The 21,351-nt window shown below is 51.3% G+C and overlaps 2 protein-coding genes across 6 annotated transcripts in view; one reads left to right on the top strand and one right to left on the bottom strand.

Moving 5' to 3' along the window:
• The window catches only part of LOC131762324 (solute carrier family 23 member 1-like), a 51,479-nt gene extending 46,628 nt beyond the window's left edge, over positions 1-4,851 (top strand). For 4 of the 5 annotated variants that reach the window (XM_067042080.1, XM_059073849.2, XM_067042082.1 and 1 more), the window contains one exon: positions 184-2,917. In XM_067042080.1, coding sequence (XP_066898181.1) covers positions 184-443 — 260 coding nt within the window. In that variant the 3' untranslated portion in view covers positions 444-2,917. Of the gene's footprint in view, positions 1-183; positions 2,918-4,154 lie in introns of those variants that run through there. The other variant, XM_067042083.1, reaches the window with a different exon arrangement.
• STRA8 (stimulated by retinoic acid 8) lies at positions 2,127-20,483 on the bottom strand. The gene is made up of 8 exons (XM_059073850.2): positions 20,268-20,483; positions 16,447-16,522; positions 15,709-15,793; positions 12,743-12,946; positions 11,636-11,921; positions 7,372-7,445; positions 5,278-5,389; positions 2,127-2,347 (listed from the first exon to the last, which is right to left on the bottom strand). The coding sequence occupies exons 1-8, from the start codon at positions 20,454-20,456 to the stop codon at positions 2,273-2,275; spliced, it is 1,101 nt and encodes a 366-aa protein (XP_058929833.1). The 5' UTR covers positions 20,457-20,483; the 3' UTR covers positions 2,127-2,272.
• Positions 20,484-21,351: the final 868 nt, after the last annotated feature.

Consider the following 21,351-nt stretch of genomic DNA (forward strand, 5'->3'; position numbering starts at 1 on the left):
TGAGTTGAGCTGTGCTGATTCTTGGGATGGGCTTGGAGGAGGAGGAGGAGAAGGAGGAGGAGGAGAGGCTGCTGGCAGGTGCAGGGCACTGAGACGAGGCCTCGTGAGCGCCTGCAGGGGGCGCCGGAGGCTTCCGCCCCCTCCCTCAGGGCCCAGGCTTGACTGCTTGCTGTCTCCCGTTAGGAAGCCTGGAGGAGAGAGGCCTCCTGGCATGGAATCAAATCCAGGAGGAGTCTGAGGAGACTACGAAGATCTCGGAGGTCTACAGCCTCCCCTGGGGGATCGGCACCACGTTCTGCGCATCCTCCTGCACCCGGTGCCTCCCCTTCTGGCCCAGGCTGGAACGTGGTGGGAGAGGTGAGGTGGGGGTGAGCCAGCTGACGCTCTGCTCCCGGGACCCCTCAGAAGAGCGGCCCAAGGGCGCCACAGACACCAGGATATGAGAACGCTCCTTTTGCACGTCCCAGAGCCCTCACTACCCCCACCCAACGTGCTGAGCTCCCCACTCACGCCTGGGGGCCCTGCCCTCTCGAGTACCTCTGCACCCCGCACGTGGTGGCAGCCAAATAAGTATTAGATTAAGACCATGACAAGCGTGCTTTGACCCAGTCACTTAGTCACCGAGGTCTGGCCTCAAGCTGCTTCCTTCCACTGTGCCCCAGCCCTCCCGTCTCCAGTGTAAACCAGTCCTCTTGGCAGTATTTTGATGCATCGGGAGGAAGAGGCTTTGGGTGGGGCAGGGGACGGAGATGGGGCTGTTTGCTGGAAGGTGACGGGAACAGTTCTCTTCTTCCCCAAAGAGGCTGGAGGCCCTGCCAGCCGCCCCAGGCCCTCCAGCCGCCCCAGGCCCTTCTCTTCCAGACGCTTCCTCTCCCAGGCCCCTCCCCACCAGGCCCCTGGCATTTGTAAACACTGAAGGGCCAGCAAAGCTACAATCCCTGCACAGCCCCAGCGCCAGTCCTTGGGGTCAGACTGTGCATCACAGGACGGTGTAGTGAGGCAGTGGGCCCTGGCACTGTGGAGTCAGGACCAGGTTTGGATCCTAAGACTTAACCTGCATGTCAGGTTCTCACAGGGACATGAAACAGTCAAAACATTTGAGAGGCCTTCAGTGGAGCGGAGCCACTGTTGTTATGATATATAAACTGTAAAGAGCCAGGCGAACCTGTTCTCTCTGCATCCTCAGTGGATTAGTCAGGATTCTCTAGACAAACAGAGCCAATAGGGTGTGTGTGTGTGTGTGTATACACATACACGTCTGCAGAGAGATATATACATGTGTACACACACACATACATATATGGGGGTGGTGGGAGGGCAGGGCAGGGAGAGAGAGAGAGATTGACTTAAGGAATGGACTCATTTGATTGTGGAGGCCGGCAAGTCCCAAGTCTGCAGGGTAGACCAGCAGGCTGGGAAGAGTTACAGCTGGAGTCTGAAGGCAGAATTCCCTCTTCCTGGGGGAGGTCAATCTTTTGGTCTATTCACTCCTTCAACTGATTGGATGAGGCCCACCCACACTGTGGAGGGTAATCTGCTTTACTCAAGCTCTACTGATTTAAATGTTAATCTCTTCTAAAAAAATACCTTCATAGAAACACCTGGAATAATGTTTGACCAAATACCTGGGTACCATGGCCTAGCCACGTTGACATATAAAATTAACCATCACACCCAGTGTACAGGCCCAGGGACATTTATGCACTCTTTGCCCAGGGGCCTCACCAGAAAGCACTCAGAACACTGTGGGATCTGGCTTGGACTCCATTCAGGAGTCTTTATTATCAGAAGAAGCAGATGTAACTGATTCTACCTTGATGTCCTGGAGCACAGCGTTGAGGTCAACACTCTTCCTGGGCTCCTAGAACATGCCGGATGTGTGGTGGGCTCCAGAATGCTCTAGAACCCATCAAAACAATGCCCTGAACCCAGGTATGCTGCAAGTACCCGCTGTCCTGGGACAGATCCTGCCTGTCCTGTTCTTGAAAGGCTCATGGCCTGGGCCTCGGGTGTGTCTGGTCCCCCCTGAATAGGAGCACAGTGGGAGCAGGTGTGTGCCCTGCAGCCGGCCAGCACCTCATACCAAACAACCCTGAAAGACTGACATGGGGCCACACTCCTCTTGAATACTTTATAATAATCAGAAACTACAGCCATCAAAACGCTTTCAGGACAGCCCACTCCAAAACGTCCTGCAAGGCTGAGGCAGGGCAACCTGGGCTGCCAGCATTCAGACCTGGAGACTGCCCGCCCTCCTTCCTCCCCTCCTGCATCACAGATCTTCGTCGTCAATCGTCTCCATGCACCTCAACATTGTCACCTCATCGTCGATGGGGAGGTCTGGTTCCTGCAAAACACAGGTAGAAGAGGATTCCATTTTATTTAAGGGCTCTGGGCCTCAGGCAGAGGAGAAGGCCCCATCATCTCAGGCGTGCCCCCCTCCGTCTCTCCCCCACGTCTCTTCAGTGGTATCTTCTTCTCCAGCTTCCAGCCAGGAAGTTAAGAGCAATGGGGGGCAGGGAGTCCATTTCTATTTCACTCCACTCGGTACTCTGTGATCTCCAGGAAGGCTTCTCCTGGATTCAACAGAACTGACTTCTTTCCTCTCCTGGAGATGTCTGGGATCCCATAAGAGAGACGGGGGCAATCTAAAAGCTTTATCCAAATGCCCTCAACAGAGGATGGTGAATTACACCATGATGCACCCACCAGCTGTTTCAAAAAAAAGGAATGAGATCCCTCTCTATCCGTAGGATAAACTGTTTTAAAAGGGCAAGGTACAGAGCAATGTGTATAGTAGGCTACCATTTGTATTTGAAAGATTATATAAATATCTGGAGAATATCTTTGGATGGCTGTGCACAAACCGGTCATGGTAATTGCCTTCAGGGAAGGGAATGCGATAGTAAGCAAGGGCCAGTGTGGTAGGTGAAAGACTACGTTTTCTTTGTATGTCTTTTGGTAACTTTCGAACTTTAAACCATGTTCGTGGGTTAGCTGTTTGGAGATAATCTTTTAAAAGAAACAGCGCTATGTCTGCTTAGCAAGCGTCTCTCAGTCCCTTAACAATGACCCCGGCCAACCTCTCTGACTCCCCATTACCTCTTCCCCTAACCGTACGTTCCTGGGTTTGTGTTCTTCCTACCTCTCCCCACCCCAGCAGAAAATCAGCCCTGCAATTTGTTAGCCCTGACGGTTAGGGGTTGATCCCCCGGAGCCCCAGGAAGCACCCCTACTCCAGCCAACCATCTTATGAACGTGGGACCTGGTCCCCAGGGTGACTGACGGCCAGAGCGGGGGTGACTCTGCAGATGAAGCCTCTCCAGCTCTGCAGAACGGTCCTCCCCTGCTGTGCTCTACTGGTGGGGGCGGGGCGCACGAGAGCCAGGGTATCCAAGAGGGGGAACAGCTGGTAGAAGGAAAACCACCCAGGCCCACGGTTCAGGGTGAGGATACGGCCAAGGTTGAGAAAAGAGGCAGTCGGAGCACAGTGGTTGCCCGGAGGCCACGCGTCCTGGGAGGGAACCGCACGCCGGAGTCTCTATCACACAGAGTGCTTGAACGTCATTCCAAATGTTCTACTTCCTTAAGCCTCTGGAAACGGTGATGAGGCGTTTTTAAGCTGCAGACTTGTGAAAGCACTAGGCCGTGAGAGGTGTTTGCTGGAACTGGCTGCTGAAATGTGTTGAGTAGTGTTCCCTCTAATTCATATCCTCCTGAAACCTCTTGGGAAATAGAGTCTGTGCAGATGTAAGATTAGCTAAGGACGTCAAGCTGAAATCATCTGGATTTAGGGTGTGCCCTCAATCCAAACGGCTGGTGTCCTTACAAGATGAGAGGGACGGAGAGATACACAGCAGAAGGCCACGTGAAGACGGAGGCAGTGATTGCAGTGACGCCGCTACAAGTCAAGGGATGGCGAGGGTTGCTGGGAGCCACCGGGAGCTGGGAAAAGGCCAGGAAGAATCCTTCCCTAGAGCTTCCAGAGAGAGCATGGCCCTGCCAACACCTTGATTTGGCCTTCTGGCCTCCAGAGCTGAGAGAGAATAGATTTTTGTTGTTTTAAGCCACCAAGTTTCTGGTGATTTGTAACGTCAGTCCTAGGAAACCAATACAGGTACTAATTAAGTTTCATCCAACCACCTCCCATGAAGCTGACAGCGGGGGACAAACGGGGAAGAGAATGCAGTTGCCCTCTTTACAAACCATCTACCAAAGCCTGAGGCCTCCTGCACGAGGACACTCTTGAACAGCCTGTTCAAAATACAGATTTCTGGGGCCGCGTCTCGCAACACTGGATGGGAATCTTGGGTGTGGGGACCTCAGGAGTCTGCATTTCCAATGAGCTCCCAAGGCGATTCAAGTCTGAGTACCTCTGCTTTCCACGGGTGCTCCAGCCCTGCCTGTTCTTTCTTTCCTGCCATGTGTAGAGAAAGGAAGCAGGGAAAGCAAAGACTCTCCCATCGATCCATTCTCAAAGCCTCGGTAAAGTGAACTGACTTCACTGTGTCGAGAGAAAGGGACACGGTGGTCAGAGCCGGCGGCCAAGGCAGAGAGCAAAGCGCAGGGAAGGGCCCTGGCTCCAAGTGGAGATTCAAAGTGGTCTCGGCAGACGGAAATGAAGGGTTAGTGGGAAGAGGGCCCCGTGGAAGAGCTGTCCGAATTATTTGAGACATTTTCATCACTATCACTTACCTTTTTTAAGGAACAGCTATAGTTTTGCTAAATTCATGAGAAGATCCATGGCTAGGAACCTGAAAGAGCCTGTCCCCTTGGCAGCTCAGGCATAACCCTCTCTCCCCGTGGAAGCTTCCAGGAATGGACCTTCTAACCAAGACCCCCCACAGTGCATGTCCCCGCAGGCTGCACAGTCAGTCAGCTTTTCGGAAGCAGAAATTAATATCCTTCAAAAGCTGGCAGCAAATATTACCTCGGGGTCTCCGAAGATGACGAAATGGTCTGGCCTCTTAGAAAGGCATCAAGGAGTCACACAACATGTAGGCCCTGCGAAGGGCCAGGCCCCTGAGGTCTGGTCCCGGCGTCAAGGGACTCCCAGGCTCAGGCGTACCCTGAAGAGCATCCCTCTGTTTCCCCTCCATTTCCCCGGACATCCTCTGTTTCACAGGAGGCATTAGGCTGAAGTCAGCCACCCGTGGAAGAACGTCCCCCCGCCGTGGTGTGAGCTGGGGGGTCTGTAGCCGGGTCTCCCCTCCAGAGCCCTTCTCGCCCTCCGGGGGGAGGTGAGCCAAGGCCTCACTGTACTCTGCTCCATCCTACCTGTTTGAGCTGAGTGTTAACACAGCAAAGGCCTTTAAAAAAACTGACGATCTGCATGTAGAGCTGAAACTTCTCCTCGCGATTTTCTGGGTTGCAGACAGCCGGCATGGAACTGACAGCGGAAAGGAGGAAGAAACAGCAAACCTTTAGAATCCTAACGTTTTACCTCTGTTTGTACCCACTAAAATATCTGGATTACAGTGGGAGCCAAGCACTTTGAAGCCCGCAGCCGAGCCCTCCGTGGAAGGTTTGCATGGCCCCAGTTCCAACATCATGTCTGGAACCTGATGGGAAAGCGAGACTACAGGGAGGCAGGCTCGCATGCCTAGCTTAGTGTTCTGAGCTGTGGCCTGTGGGACAAGGAGCGAGATTCCTCTCCTCCCAGAGTCAGGCTCGTACAAGCAACGCCACATGGCTCTGCTCCCACCGGTGGTTGCCCAGCCTCCGGGGAGAGGGGGGCTCAGGGTATGATCAAGCTCAGCCCCTTGGACTTCCCTGGTGGCGCAGTGGTTGAGAATCCGCCTGCCAATGCAGGGGACACGGGTTCGAGCCCTGGTCTGGGAGGATCCCACAGGCCGCGGAGCAGTCGGGCCCATGAGCCACAACTACTGAGCCTGCGCCGCAGTCTGGAGCCTGTGCTTGGCAACTAGAGAGGCCGTGATAGTAAGAGGCCCGCGCACCGCGATGAAGAGTGGCCCCCGCTTGCCGCAACGAGAGAAAGCCCTCGCGCAGAAACGAAGACCCAACACAGCCAAAAATAAATAAATAAATAAATAATTTTTTAAAAAAAGATCAGCCCCTTGAGATGCCTCCACTCAGGAGGTCTTACACGGAACACGGGCCTGGCACAGAGGACAGGCTGCTTTGCAGGTTCCTTTCCTGCTGCTTCCTGGGACAAGGGGAGAAGCCTGCCAACAGGACCGTGAATCAGTCCTGGACAGCTGACTTCCTGCTGGAGTGAGGTCCCACAGTCAGCGTGGGAACCCCTGGCAGCAACCCCTGCCTTTTCTAGGGAGAACAGAAAAAAAATTTTTTTAATTGGCTGTTTTTTGTTCCATCAGTAGAATGAGGAGTTCCAAGTACACTTTGGCCACTTTTCAACAAAATCATCCCAAGCCCAGCTCAGAAATAGGAGCATCTGTCTCCAGCCAGTTTCAGCCAAATCAGACTCCACACACAGCTGGGAAGAGCCTGAGTCACCAGGGAAAAGCGCTTTGAGATTCTGGGCAAGTCTGGCTGGGCTGGGGGCAGTGGGGTGGGAGCAGAGGAGCAAATGCTGGCCTCGGATCTGCCTGCAGGCGGCCAGGGCTCCAGGCCATAGTCACAGGCCTCGGGGAGAATGGAGATGTTCTTTGGGATCCCAGGACATGAATGTCAGCCTCACTCCCAAGGCAGAAAAACTAAATTTTCTTGCTTCTTTTTAGCCAGCTATGCAAAGGGCCTGTGCCTTCGGGCTGTAAGACCACAGCTTTTCAAAGTAGCAAGGGAATTTCCATCCTAAACTTTCTTTCTCAGAAAACACACCTGTTTTCTTTTTTTTAAAAACAAGCTGCTTCTTGTTTTAACATCTCCCCAAGATGCTCTTCTCACTTCAGGGGTCAGCCATCCCCTCCTCCCCTCCTTCCACATCCTTCCCATCAGGCACTGTGAAAAGCAGCTTCTCCCCTTGTGCGACTCAGAGCCCAGGGCACCGGGCCTGTTTCCACGTTGGCCCCCGGCTCTCTGTGGCCCAGAGCCCCCCGCCCACCTCTTGGACCAGACCGACTGCTGTAACCTGCCCATGGCCACCCCACCCCGGGGAACAGTGCAGCACAAGCCACCTGGAGTTGATAACCTGGTGTGTCTCAGCCCTGGGCCACGACGGGAGAACTGGCTCCTCTGAAGAAGCCCCGGACAACATCATCCCCAGGGCAATGGCACAATCCTAGGACCGACTTTGAATCACAGAAAAAAGTGGATTTCCAAGAACTTCCACTGAATTATGCTCCCTTCTGAAAGGCTGCGGGGGAGAGGCTCGTAGACACCCCAACAGGGGTGCCCATGCACACACATACTAACTCATATACACACACAGTCTCACACCCCCTTCTTCACCTGGAGTTAGATGTACTTGGAGCCTCACTTTTGTCCAGGAAACTTGCCACATCGAAGGCATCTTCAAAAAGGACCTGAAAGGAAGCACAAAATTTCATGTGTCAGAAATACCCCTACACTTTGACGTTTGCTCTGGGCAGCTGGGGGAGAGATGCGTAGAAAGCCTCTCTACCCCTCAGCCCCAAATGGGTGCATGTTAAAGCTGAGGCCCAAGCCCAGGCTCTCTGCTTGGTGACCTTTCCAGAGGATGCGTATTAAGTTCTTGCCCACCCAGAACAAACTGCCAACCCCAGAGGTGGCTGAGGGACGGGGAAGCACTGGGGACCGTGGTCTCCTCCTTTTAAAGAAAGTGGGAGCTCAGGTGCGAGATGCAGTAGCCAGAAGCGAGCCTCAGTTTACACTGAAAGGGCTCATCTACACCTCCCGAGGGGCAGAGACTGTCTGAGCCCAGGATCCACAATCTAGTGGTTTCATGCCAGGGCAGCTGAACAGAGGTTAAGGGGGCTCTGGGGTTAAGCTGCAGGAAAGCCGACTCCCAGCCCTGCCACTGACTAAGCTGTGACTTAATTTTCCAGATCCCAAAGGGAATCACAACAGTGCCTACCCATAGGGATGCTGCAAGAATTAAATGATGTAGGGGAAGCACCTGGCACATAATAATGGCTCAAATATGCTAGCTATTATGGAATACTATGTGCTTTGTAAAAGAAACACAGGTTCATCTTGGAAATTTTGGAAAATAGAAACAAAGTTAAAATCACTGAGAAACAGTCCCACCCAGAGATGTCTAGTCATTTCCCGGGGCATATTATAGCTTATATTTCCAATTTTGGAATCTTGCTATTTAGAAAGTTCTCAGTTCTGCTTTTTAAAAATTTGTTGACAAATATTAAATATTCCACGGGAACATGATATACACTTAGCATTGCAGGATTTAGTAAATAAAGATACAGGATGCTTGGTTAAATTTGAACTTTGCATAAAGAATGAACAATTTTTTAGCATACAGATGTCCCAAGTATTGCATGGACACTCTTATATGAAAATTTTAACTAGCTGTGCTTTTTACTCCTTCTATATGGGAGTCAAAAGGGCATTATCTGATCCTAGTTGGCAGGTTCTAGCAGGTTCCCCAGGGTCTCCTCCCCTCTCACCTGGGGACACATTGCTCTTTGTCTGGGGGCCTTCTGTCTGCCCTTCATGTCTTTTTTAAAGTTTTTTTTTAATGTGGATCATTTTTTAAATCTTTATTGAATTTGTTACAATATTGCTTCTGTTTTATGTTTTGGTTTTTTGGTGGCAGGGCATGTGGGATCTTAGTTCCCCAACCAGGGATTGAATCCGACCCACTGCATTGGAAGGTGAAGTCTTAACCACTGGACTGCCAGGGAAGTTCCCCACTTCATGTCTTCTTACAATTCACTTTCCCGGAACTGAATTCCCTGGGACTCTGGAATTGTGAATTGTCCTCCTGGCTTTCTGGACATTTTCTGGTGTCCTTCTTTTTGATATCCCTTTGGTCATCTCAAAGAGGATTTGGGAAGGGGTCACTGAAAGGCCTGGGCTCCTGTGTCCATCAGCACAGAAGCCCATTGTCTCTGTGTTCCTCCCCGGCAGGCCTGAGGCAGGGACGCAGGACCTAAATTCCTTCCCTCAAATCAATCACCCATCACAATCACAGGCCACATACCATCCTCACCTGTGCAAACCACTCTCACAAGCCAGCTCTTGGGGGCAGCATGGCCAGGCTCTGAGGTCCTTCTGGGGCACCCAGCACACTTACAGGGCCGCACCTCTCAGAAGTGAGGGGCACTGTCCAGCTGATACTGAGTCCAGGAGTTGGCCCCAAATGCAACTGTTCCACAGCAGGACCTCTCAGGTGGACCAGGAGCTGCAGAGGTTTCACTGCAACTAATTTAGAAGCCACAGAAGGAGTAACTGGCTCTGTCTCTACCCTGGGCATAACTGTCATCTGTCCCACTCACCTTGTCACTCAGCCCTGGGCTGGCCCAAGCCTGGGGACGGCGATGCAGGCAGAGCCCTGCTCTGGGCATGGCTAAGAGACTCTGCTGCTAGCTTCCCTCAACACCAGAAGAACGTGAGCTCTTAGCCCTTCCTGAAAAAGCCCAGACAAGCTGCTTCCGTGATTTGGAGACATTGGATTCTGGGGTTTTCTCTTTGGGTCTGCTCCTCCTTGAGGAAAGGTTTGTGCTGCAAACACGTGTGCAGTCAGCTTACAGTTTGACAGAATTTTCATGCATTTGACATATGTTTTCTTTTGCCTTCTTTGTTGTGGGACCCCCAGGGCCAGGCACTTTGAGGCTACAAAGACATCTAGCCTGGCTGATGCTTGCCTTGGGTTGAGGTCTTTTGGGGCTGGTTGTCTGGCCCTGCTTTGGCCATTATGGAGGAGAGCTCACATCCTCTCATGGTGGACCCAACATTCGTGGATAGTCAGATCAGAAGCCATAGTCCAGTGGAGTGGCAAATGGGGGGTAGGGAGGGGGCATGGGTGGTAGCGGTTGACTGTGGCATATCCACCCTGTGAATTCCCTCGACTAACACCTGTGGTCATCAGTCACCTGGGGTGCTTGTTCAAAATGCAGATTCTGAGCCACCTCCTCGGGGACTCAGATTCAGTGGGTCTGGGGTACTAGCCAGGCACCTGCCTTTTTTTTTTTTTTTTTTTTTTTTTAAAGATTTATTTATTTGGCTGCCTCGGGTCTTAGTTGCAGCACGTGGGATCTTCGTTGTGGCATGCGGGATCTTTAGTTGAGGCATGTGGGATCTACTTCCCTGACCAGGGATAGAACCCGGGCCCGCTGCATTGCGAGCACAGAGTCTTAGCTTCTGGACCACCAGGGAAGTCCCCAGGCACCTGCCTTTTAACTAAACTCCACTTGAGAAGCATCAGGGGAGATCACGGAGGGTAGAACATAAACAGGTGACCAAAGGGCAGAGACTTGGAAAACTCTGTGATGAAGGATACAATGCTTGAAGCAGGAACTATGTGCCCTGGACAAGTCCTGCCACATGCTAGGCCTTGTCCGTGAACTGGAAAGACTGGACAAGGTGACCACTGCTCTCCAGGCCTGGGCCCTGGTGGCTGGGAAACCTCCCAGAGAATGGGGCCTCCAGGGCTGGCCCCCAGCATCAGAGGCACTTGGAGGAGGTTCTCTGGCTCTAAGACTCCCCAGAGAGACACTGGACGTCCCCTCCAAGGGACCACCCGCGGAGGAGTATTTGGAAGGTCAGGTCAAAGCAGGGGGTGGGGTCCATGGAAGCTAGATGTCCCGCAAAGCACTAGACAGGCGCGGAGAGCAAAGAACTGCCCTCCCCGTTAGACAAGGGAGGGCAGATGCAGCCGCAAGTGGTAGCAGCAGCCTTCTGAGGCTGTCCTACTTCTGGAAGAACAGCTGAGGAGCCCAGTTTGATCTCAGCGCTGAGCTGACCGCTAACCTAACGCCACCCAATGCTCTGCATGGCTCACCATGGCTGTTCTTGCTGCTTGAACGCCGAGAAGCACATTTACAGTAGAGGCGTGGTTGCCTGCTCTACGTTCCGCAATGCTCTTTGGGGTGGGAGCTGACCTGCTCTCAGGGATTGGGCCTAATTGGTCCTATCTCGATTGCTCATTGGCTCAGTAATCTGGCAATCTGGCCAATTCTGGCCAATGAGAGGGCAGGAGAGGTATGGTGCAACTTTCTGGGAAAGTTCTTCCTTGACCCCTAAGAAAGAGGCGCAGGGAATCTTTTCTCCTACCTGATGTAGAAAAGGAATAACAACTTGATTGCTACCAGCTGCCGTTCCACAGTCACCACTCGGGGTGGGGGAAGTGGGGTGGGGCGGGAAGGTGAGATGCCGGCCTTGAGACAAGGCAGAGCAGGGAGACGGGAAGAGCCGAGTCGGCGACGACATCGCAGGGAGACGAAGCGGAAGTCCTCCTGCCTCGGGCCCTCCCTGGGTGTGCCAAGTACATTTCCTCTTGGTTTAAAGAGCGAGTAACTTGAAGCCGAAAGAATTCTAGTGCATACACCCTTCTAAACCTTCTTTTCTGTAATCCCCATGGAAAGGCCAGGAAAATAGCAGGGGAAAAATAACTGTGGTTCTGTGGTTGCGTATATTATGTCGGGAAAATCAGAAACTTACCGCGCGCGCCAGAATCCAAACAGTACCTACAAGTTACTGTCTGACCCGGGCAGCTCCCTGGCGTCTCCAGACAAAGGTGATGCCCACCCTCCACCCCACCCGTCGGTCTGCTCACCTCCTCGGGGGTGGAGACGAGCGAGCAGCTGGCCCCCTGGCTTTCCACTCCGCTGTCCTTCATGCTGCCCTCGGCACACGCTGGCTCCGGACAGGCCCTCGCGAGGCCCAGGAGGCCGCTGTGCTTCTGCGTCCAGGCCTGCAGGAGGCTGGCCTTCCTCTCCTCGGAGAGGGTCTGCCACAGGTGGGAGATGGCCGCAGACACGATGGGGAGCGTCACCGCCCGCGAGGAGACGATCCCGTTCCCGGTCAGAAGGTCCATCATCTGCTTGTAAAAGTTCAGGTACCTGCAGCAGAAAAGGCAGCAACTCCTGGACCTGAAGCCGGTGGCCCGGGGTCCCGCCCAGGCCGGCTCCCCGGGTTCCCGTGGTGGCGGGGAGAGGGGAAGGGTGCACAGCACACAGGCCTTGCCCGCGCTGTGCTTCACCAGGGACTCAGCCTCACTAGCCGCCGCCTGCCCTGCCACTTGCAGAGTAGAAGCTATCTAGGGGGGCCATGGGCGACTTAGCTTTGTGCTTCGGGGTCCCTCCCCAATTCCTCCCAGCACCCCCTGTGAAGCTCTCTGCCGGACAAAAGAGAGGACAAGAGGCAGGGCAGGCTCAGCTCTCCCCTCAGGGGAAAACTGCTTCAAATTTAGAGCCCAGACATATGCAGATATGATATGACCTCGCTTTAATTTGGAAGCTGTGGAGCGAGCCTCCTTCTACGGGGCCTGCCCCTCCCACATGGATGTGGAGGGCCTCAGGTGTATGGAGGAGCGGTGAGGGACAGGGGGGAATCTGAGCCAGCCATCCACTGCCTTTCTTACTCCAAGATTAGTAAGGCTGCTGAAACAGACCTGTGGTGTGTGTGCAGCAGTGGGAGTGGCTTTAGCTCTCATATCCCACCCACAGGCCCCCCAAAGTCACCCCAAATAAAGTCAGTCTAAGGAAACACAGTTCACGTGCTATGCAGATGTGGCCTCAGAACTATTTCTCTGGCTCCTCTGCCAACCTCATCCCTGAGCCCCCGCCATGTGGAAATCCTGGAGCTTCCATGACTCGGGGCCTGCAGGACGCCCCAGGTGGAGCACCTGTCCCCTCCCCCACAGGGGCCCAGCTCTTCCCACCGTTCAAATTCCAAGAGGTCTGGCAGCAAGGTGACTGGGGAGTTTAAGAGCTCCACTTTTTTCTCCTCTTCCTCCTCCTCCTCTTCCTCCTCTTCCTGGTCCTCCTCCTCCTCCTCCTCCTCTTCTTCCTCAGCCTCCTTCCCGACTGCCTCGATTGGGTACCAGGAGTCGGAACCTTTCTGATGAACTGTATTTAACATCAGACTGGGGAGGAAATGAAAACAAGGTAATCCCTCATGAACAAGACTGAAATTCTTGACACAGTTTTAGCATATATAGACTAAAGAAAAAAAAAACTGTATGATCATCTCAATAGGTGCAGAAAAGCACTTGGCAAAATTCAACATCCATTCATGATGAAAACTCTCAGCAAACAAGGAATAGAAGGGAATTTCCTCAACCTGATAAAAGGCATCTACAAAAAACCTACAGCTAACATCATACTTAACAGTAAAAGACTTTCTCTGCTAAGATCAGGAATAAGACAAGGATGTCCTCTCTTACCACTTCTATTCAAAATTGTGCTGGAGATTATAGCCTGTCCAATAAGGTGAACCAAAGAAATAAAAGGTGTACAGATTGGAAAGAAGAAATAAAACTGTCTTTATTTGCAGACAATGTGATTATCTATGTAGAAGATCCCAAGGAATCTACAAATATGTGACCAGAACTAAGAAGGGAAGCAAGGTTGCAGAATACAAGGTCAGTATACAAAAACCAATAGTATTTCTATATACTAGCAATGAATAATTGGAAATTGAAATTTTAAAAAGTACCATTTACAACAGCACCAAAAACCATGGTTAAATACTTAGGTTTAAACTAAAAGCTCCATCTAGAAAAGAAAAAAATGAATAAGTTGGGCTTTATAAAGTTTTAAATTCTGCTCTTCAGAAGACAGTTTTAAGAGAATGAAACAACATGACACAATTTGGAAAACCAGGACTTGTACCCAGAATCTCTTTATACTGATAGGAATAATCCCCAAGGTATCAGATTGAGTTAAAAAGCAAGTGTGCCAGAAGAAAACATAGGAGAAGTCTCAACCTCTCTTTCTCTCTCTCTAATCTCAGAGTGGAGGAAGTCTTTCTGACTATTCACCCAACATCAGGTGCCATTATAGATGGACAGATTAGACTTCAGTTTTGCATGGACAAAACAAAAAACAGAAACATTGAAAGCAAAATAAGAAAACAACCAACCAAGGTACAATTGTTTGTAATCCATATACTAGAAAGAGGGCTAATTTCTTATGACACATAAAGCCCTTCTACCACTAAATAAGAAAAAGACCACCAACCCAACAGGAAAATGGGCAAAGAATAGGTTAAAAAAAAGCTCCCAGGAAAGGAAATACAAATGATCCTGAACAAAGGCACTTAAGTTCACTCATAATTTAATTAATTAATTAAAATATAATAATTATAAAACATAATTAATCTATTCCTCTTCTGGTACCACAGTTTTAATTATTGTAGGCTTATAGTAATTCTAGTGAAAAAAGTCCTCCCTAATTAATATGATTCTGAAAGAAATTTAGTCAACCTCATGTGGATAAGTGATACAAGTATTAATAAGATTTTAGTATGTGATAGTGGTCGTATGTTAAATCAGGAAGGAGAGGATGGCTTACGTAATAAATGTGGTGGGATCAGTAGCTAACATCTGCCTCACTGAGATCATCTCCCAGGCTGATTTCCAGGTGGGGCTAGTCTGATTTGTAAAACATGGCCACAAACACCCTGCCACGTACACTCAACACACACACACCCCACTCTTGCCTCCATCCCCCGACGACAAAAGCAGTGCAGAGTGTGATTATAGGTGATGGTGTCCTTCTAATACTTTTCTGTATTCTCACGTTGTCTACAGTGTGAATTTAATTTAATAATCTATATTTCCCCCTGATTATTTCCCTTAGGATATAACACACATTTATTGTTTTAAAAAATTGGAAAACACAGAAAAGCATGGAGAAGAAAATAAAATTCATCAGTAGTTACCCCACCGAAAAAAGAGGAAACAACATCACTTCACCTCGGCAGGCTCTCAGGAGGTTCTGACAGTAAGCAGTTTGCAGTCCCCTTTTCAGAGTGAGTAAAATTGTTTATACACGTACTCCTGTGCCTCCTCAGAGGCCAGCCTGAATGTACATTGTGCTGGGCACGCCCTGGGGCCACCAGAGGTGATGAGGGCCCAGCCATTGTCCCCAAAGCCCAGGCCGCTCTCGAAGCAGCTGTGCAGGATGGTGGTACAGGGCCTGGGTCATCCTTTGAGAGCACAGCAAAGACTAAGTCTACATAATACACATCAAAAAGTGTGAGAGTTAAATGTTCAAAATGAGATCATAAAAGTACGAGAAAGGCATTGCTTGAATCAGCCTCTCTAGTCTGACTGTGACATTATAAAGGAGGTTCCCCTTTCAGCATGTGACACCTGGGTGTACTACTTTTCCTTTCCTCTCTGAAGTTCAGTTTGGTTTTTCTTAGGTTCCTACGAAGCTTGGAAAGTAGGCAGAGATTTGGATTTTCATTATTTTCATATATATCCTCAATAAAACCATTAGGTGAGTTTCTTTAAAAGCTATAACACGGTATGAATACTATGATCTCACTTCTCTACAAAATAATGTGCAAAATGAAAAAAACTAGGATATTCTTTAAGATTAACATTGATTTTTTTTGAGTGGTGAGATAATATGTATTTTAATTTTCTTTTTTGGGCATTTCTGTCTTTTTGACATTTTCCGTTAATAAGTAGGATTTTCATAATGGGAAAAAATCCAATGCGTGTGATTCGAATAAAATAGAAAAGAAATCTCTCCAGCACAAGACTGTTCTAAACAGGTAAGCAGCACCTCTTCCTCGGTTCTGTGTTCTGGAGGGCAGAGGTGGGCTGTGGAGCTGTAGCAGCATTGTGGTAGTAGAACAGCAGATTCTAGGTCTCCTGGTGCTTGGGTGTCTTACCTGGGATTTCTAGAGTACATGCTGGCATATTCTTCCTTGACCTCCTCTAAGCTGTTTACATTCCCATCCTCCAGGTTGAAGGATTCTATGAGGGAAGTTGAAGTCAAGGGTCACACATGATAAAGTTGGGACTTTGTCCAGTCTCTCCTGCCTTTCTAGCCTGGGTGGACCATGGGTGGTCGCGGAGCCCACCCAGGTTCAGTGTTAGGGAGTCAAGAGCCCAGTTTCACCTCTCCTTTTAGGTGTGGGGGGAGAGCACTAGAACAGGGGAAGAGTTTCTTGAACTGGACTTTCTCAGTCAAGACATGGAAAGTATCCCTTTCGGAATTCGGCTTCCACTAGCTTATGAAACCCAAATTCCCAGCCAGCCATGTCTCCCAGCCTGAGTGCAAGGAAGGGAGACAGCTTCTGCCCTTTGCTTTTGAGTTGGACAGGCCCCAGTCCACTTCTCTGGGCTCTCTGACCTGAGGAGGTCAGGCACCCTTCAACAGCACCCAGGAAGGAACTCATCATGCTCACACAGCCCGCTGACATCTGTCTGTCCTGCCAGATGCTAAGCTCCCTGAGGACAGGGGCATGGATCTCACCGTACCCCTGGCCCAGGTGCAGTGCCTGGCACATAGTAGGCTGTCAATAAATATATGTTCACTTGGCTTAACCCAATCTCCCTGTTTTCAATAGAAGAACAAACCAGCCCTTCCCTGGGAGGTAGAGGGGTGGCAGGTAGGGATCTCTTACCTTTCAGCTTCAGCAGATTATCCAAGGTTTGTTCCATTTCCTGAATATGATTCTTCGCCTTATTCAAAACCTGCCACTGAGGACAGAGACAGACAGTGCAGAAAAGCCAGGCTCCCACCACAGAGAAGGTTTTGTGGACACAGGAGCCCCTTTCCCGGCCTGAGGCCACCCTCCCTTGGGGGCAAAGCCCCAGTGCTTGACACTGTCGACAGAAAAGGTAGGAAGTTTGTTCTGATCCACAGAAGGCATGACATTTACTTTGTATTCTGGAAATGGTTCTCACAGAAATATCAACGTATTTGGAAACAATTAAGCTGAGCTCAGCAGACAAGTAGGGTTGCACACTACTTACTATACATGAAGTTGGCGTGGACGGTGACGGCACAGTGGCCTGATGGACAGAGCTCCAGGCGGCACAAAGGCCCATTAACTTCTGCTCGCTTGTCCCAGTGTGCGACCGGCATGTTAACATTAAACGTGCTAATATTGTTTGTTTGCTAAATGCGTACACTCTAGTTGATCTAAACATTTATCAAGTGCTCTGTCAACTTGAACTCTGAATTTCCTATCCTGCAAGAGTAGACTCACAAGCATTTCTGCCCTCCCTTCCTTCCTTCCTTTTGTACTGTATGTAATATTACTACAGTCAAAATGGTAGCTGCAAGATGATTCAAAAATGAGAAACGCTAAATATTGTTTATTATGCAGCCACCCAATGCCTGTCAGGAGTCCCACACCTTCATCAGGAATGTATGAGGGCAAAGCTGTGTGCTTAGCCCGGGGACAGAGTAAACAAGACAGCCCTGCTTTCAGGCCGCGGACATCCTAACAGGGAAGATGAGCACGGAAACCACCACTCAACGCACAAAACGCATAACAACTGCGCGTAATTCGCGCTAGAATTCAGTAAGCACCGCAAAGCGCTGTGGGAACGCACAGCAGCGGGAGGAGGGGCCCATCTAACCGGAGGGCTCCACGGAGCAGGGCATCCGGGCAGCTGAGCTCAGCTGAGCCCCGGACTATGCATATGGGCTCTGAAGGGCGGGGGGACGCAGGCCTCGCTCAGGGAGCTGCGGAAAGAAAGGAGATGGGGAGGCGGTGGGAGAGGACGCCACAGCAGCCAGCGGCCCACAGCCCAGGGGCTGCCATTCTAGACTCCTGCTGCCCTGGCTGGTGCACAAGAAGACTTGAGGGGAGCTCAAAGCACAGCGCTCTGCAGACCCAAAAGACAGCGACAGGAGAACACAGTGGACTACAGGATCTCCTTTAGAGCAGGGGCCACCTGCTGTCTTACACCATCTGCTGCCCCCGTCCCACCCCGGCTTCAGGAGGATACCGTTGGGTCAGCAAGGACTCTGTCCCCTCTTCGGACACGAGGGGCGGACAGGTGGCCCGAACCTCAGGCTTGTTCTTAGGGTGAGGTGAGGACTTTCTAGTCCTCTGGTCCAGGCTGGTCACCTGTGTCCGCACAGCCGGGCCACCCCACGCTCACCTCGCAGTCTCACTACGTCAACTGGACCAGCACAGAGCCAGGTAAGCCGGGTGCAATTCATTGAAATTCTGTTTCTAGAACGGTTTTGGCGGGCTGACTTTCTTAGGACCTGTGTCTGGGTTGAATTGTGTTCCCCTAAAAAAAGATACGTTGAAGTCCTAACCCCCAAATTTGTGAGTGTGACCTTATTTGGAAATAGGGTCTTTCTAGAGGTAATCAAGTTAAAAAGAGGTCATTAGGGTGGGCCCTAATCCAGTATGACCGGTGTCCTTATAAAAAGGGGAAATTTGGATGCAGAGACAGACACACACAGTGGGAAGACAATATGAAGACACAGGGAGAAGACGGCCATGGAACTGGAGTGATGGCTCTGTAAGCCAGGGAACGCCAAGGATCGCCGGCAAACGCCAGAAGCCAGAAGAGGCAAGGAAGTCTTCTCCCCTAGAGCCGTCAGAGGGGAGCACGGCCCTGTGGACACTTTGATTTTGGACTTCTAGAGAGGCCAGACCTCTGAGACAATACATTTCTGTTGTTTTAAGCCACCTGGTGTGTGGTGTTTTGTTTTGGCAGCCACAGACAGCTAGTAAGACCTTGCTACCACGCATACGTGCATCTCACTCTTGTAGAACAAATCCTTTCTCCACGGACATTACAAATGCAACATTCAGGGGTTGTCCCTCCAGCACGAAAGAGAAAGAAGGAGAGGACAGAAAACATCTGATTTCCGGACTGCCCTCTGGCTGTGCCATTCCAGGCAAACTGTCTTAACCTTCTGGAGCCTCACTTTCCTAAGTGACACTAACATTCTAAACCATGTATGACCATGCTATGTTTTTCATGCTACTCTATTGCTAAACTCCACAGCAGGACTCAGGAAGCCATGCCTGTTGTCCCTGTTTAACAGGTGTGTTAACTGAAGCTTAGCGAGTAACCTGCCTCACGTGGACCTAGGCCAGTTAACATCCAGGCTCTCAACCACCATGTCGTGAGGTGTGAGTTTTAGGAGCTGCAAAGGGTTTTCCTCTAGATTCACTGCCAGCCCCGAGTACCTGTTCTTTCTTCAGCTGTGCTGCAGTCTGTGCACACTTCTTCACTGGCCAATGACAGGGACTTTGGGGTTTTCGTCACCCAGGGGACACAGAGCAGAGCTGTGCTGGGCAAGCTCTTTGCTGAGAGGCCCAGGTGTGGACTCTCCCTCCCCACTCTCACCTGAGTCCCGAGCCCCTGAGCCTGGCTCAGCCAGGGAGTAGCCCTCCCCATACCTCTCCCGCCACAACCCATAGCCTTCCAGAGGAGCACCTGGGACCTCTGTTGAGATTCTTCCAGCCCCACTCGGAGCCCTGCACAAGGGCGCTCTGGGCGCCTCCCTCTAATTTCCACAGAGGCCCTGGCCCTGTGCCCACTGAGGGGCTCGTCTGTGTGCCTGCCCTCAGCAGGGCTCCGGTGCCAGCTCCGGAAGCAGGATGCTCCCGCCCGTCAAATGGTCCCTTCTCCGTAAGTGCAGCTCTGCTGAAAGCACCAGCCCAGAGGGAAACCCGTTGTCTGGAAGCAGTTGCAGGGCGTTGGGCTGGTCCAGAGAGATGGACGGGGAAAGGGCCAGATCTGGAGCCCCAAACCAGGCCTCCTCCTGGACCGGCCACCAACCAGCTGACAGGTCCTATCTGGACTCCAGTTCCCTCCTCTGTTAAAAGAGGGTGGGGGACTTGAGGCTGTCAGGGCCCTCTGCCCTGTTGGAGACCTCCTAAATGCTTCCTGCAGTGATACCCACTCCATTCTTCCACCACCACCCAAACCCACCCGAACCTTCTGTGCTCCACCAGAGATACTGATCAGCAATGAAAAAGCTGCATAAGGAGGACGGCAAAATTAAGGTCAGGAAAAGATAAATGCCTACCTGGAGAGCCCTGTCGCCTAGGGAAAGACCTGGTTGATGCATGAAAACTGAGAGGCACACACGGGCATGTACCGGGGGGTGTGCTTCGGGGTATGTGTGTGTGTGCTTGGGCCGGGGACATAGGGTCTGGGCAGCTGCTAGAGGCTCCCCACTGCCCGTGAGACGGATGAGCACTGCAGTCACTGGCTCACAGGGCCTCTCGGGCCGTCACTTCCCCTCCGAGGCCAGGCTTGTCTGCAGCGGGTAGGTAAGGCCCGGCTCTCAGGCTTTACCCACACGCAGCAGCAGACACAGCGCCATGAGGGGTCCGCAGCTGACCGCTGACCCGCCCAGGCCACAGCCCTCGGGGGCGGGAGCTCCAGGCCAGTCCCCATCTCGGCTCCACAGCCCCTCCATGCGTGGGACCTTTTCCTCCCTACACTCAGGTCCCCGTACCTTTGAGGCTGTGAGATCAGAGTGGGAGTAAACGATCTTCCTGAGGCTGTTGAAGAGCCCTGCCAGGGTGGCTCGGTGGCGGGCCTGGGACAGGCGTCTGCGGGCCACCCGCGGCTCGACCTTCTGCAGCTGTGCCAGGGGCCGGGGCGTTGCTCTGCCACTGGGGTTGTCTTCTCCAGAGGTCTCCATGAGAAGCTGCAATGCACTAGGCTTTGTTTGGCCCTAAATAATAAAGATACAACATTAAAGAAAGAGGAAGGTGGATTGAAGCAGAAAGAAAGGGAAACAACGCCCAAGTAAAAGGCCCCAAACCAATGAGTCTGATCGATGACAGATACACAATAAATAACAGATGATACAAAATCTGTTATTGAAGCTCGACTCCTAAAACACAAGGTGCTCATATTTGACTTACAGTTGAAGGGCACAGCTGCTTTACACCAAGAAGTTTCCAGGACCTCGCAGGTACCCACCAGACACTTAATTGACCACAGTGGCCAAGGAGAGCAAGCCGTACCCTGAGATCGCATTCTTTACAGTCTGTCAGAGGTGGAACAAGTATGCGTCCCACCCTTTGAGGTCTTTCCTACTGTGAGAAGGCACCCCTCTCTGAGTTGGGAAGTAGTTACACAGGTGTATGTAGTATATGAAAAAAATCCATCAAGGTGTATTCTTCAGATTCGTGAACTTTTCCGCATATATACTACACCTCAAAAAGAAGAGAACGCACTCTTCTACATACGAAAGCAAAAAGGCACGTGACGGCAGAGAAGTGGAAGCTGGTTTGCCTCGAACTGCTTGCAGGGGGTTCTGAAAATGATCATTATGTTGTCCTTGGTCACATCTGACTTTACAAATCAGGAGCCCTTCTCTAAGAGAGGCGGTTCTAAGGCTGATAATGTTACGATTTTAATAAAAGATTGAGCCATGGGTGGCTCTGCCAGCAACTTGAACAGGGGGCTGCACTGTCGTCACCTCTATACTCGCAGGAGGTACTCAGCACCGGGGTTTGAGTGAATTAGGATGCGAGTTCACCGCGGGGTCCAGTCTCCCCTGAGCACAGTTCTGCTGGGCAGAGACAATA

The sequence above is a fragment of the Kogia breviceps genome, chromosome 9 (assembly GCF_026419965.1).
Source record: "Kogia breviceps isolate mKogBre1 chromosome 9, mKogBre1 haplotype 1, whole genome shotgun sequence".
Classification (NCBI taxonomy): Eukaryota; Metazoa; Chordata; class Mammalia; order Artiodactyla; family Physeteridae; genus Kogia; species Kogia breviceps.

Bases quoted from the DNA above. Each gene is read 5' to 3' on its own strand.
- STRA8 (XM_059073850.2), bottom strand. From the start codon at position 20,456: ATGGAGACCTCTGGAGAAGACAACCCCAGTGGCAGAGCAACGCCCCGG. The intron at 7,446-11,635 runs GTGAGCAGACCG...GCTTCCTTTCAG, and splicing joins TCGTCTCCACCCCCGAGGAG to GTCCTTTTTGAAGATGCCTT. The intron at 2,348-5,277 runs GTAGGATGGAGC...TGTGTTTTGCAG, and splicing joins TTAACACTCAGCTCAAACAG to GAACCAGACCTCCCCATCGA.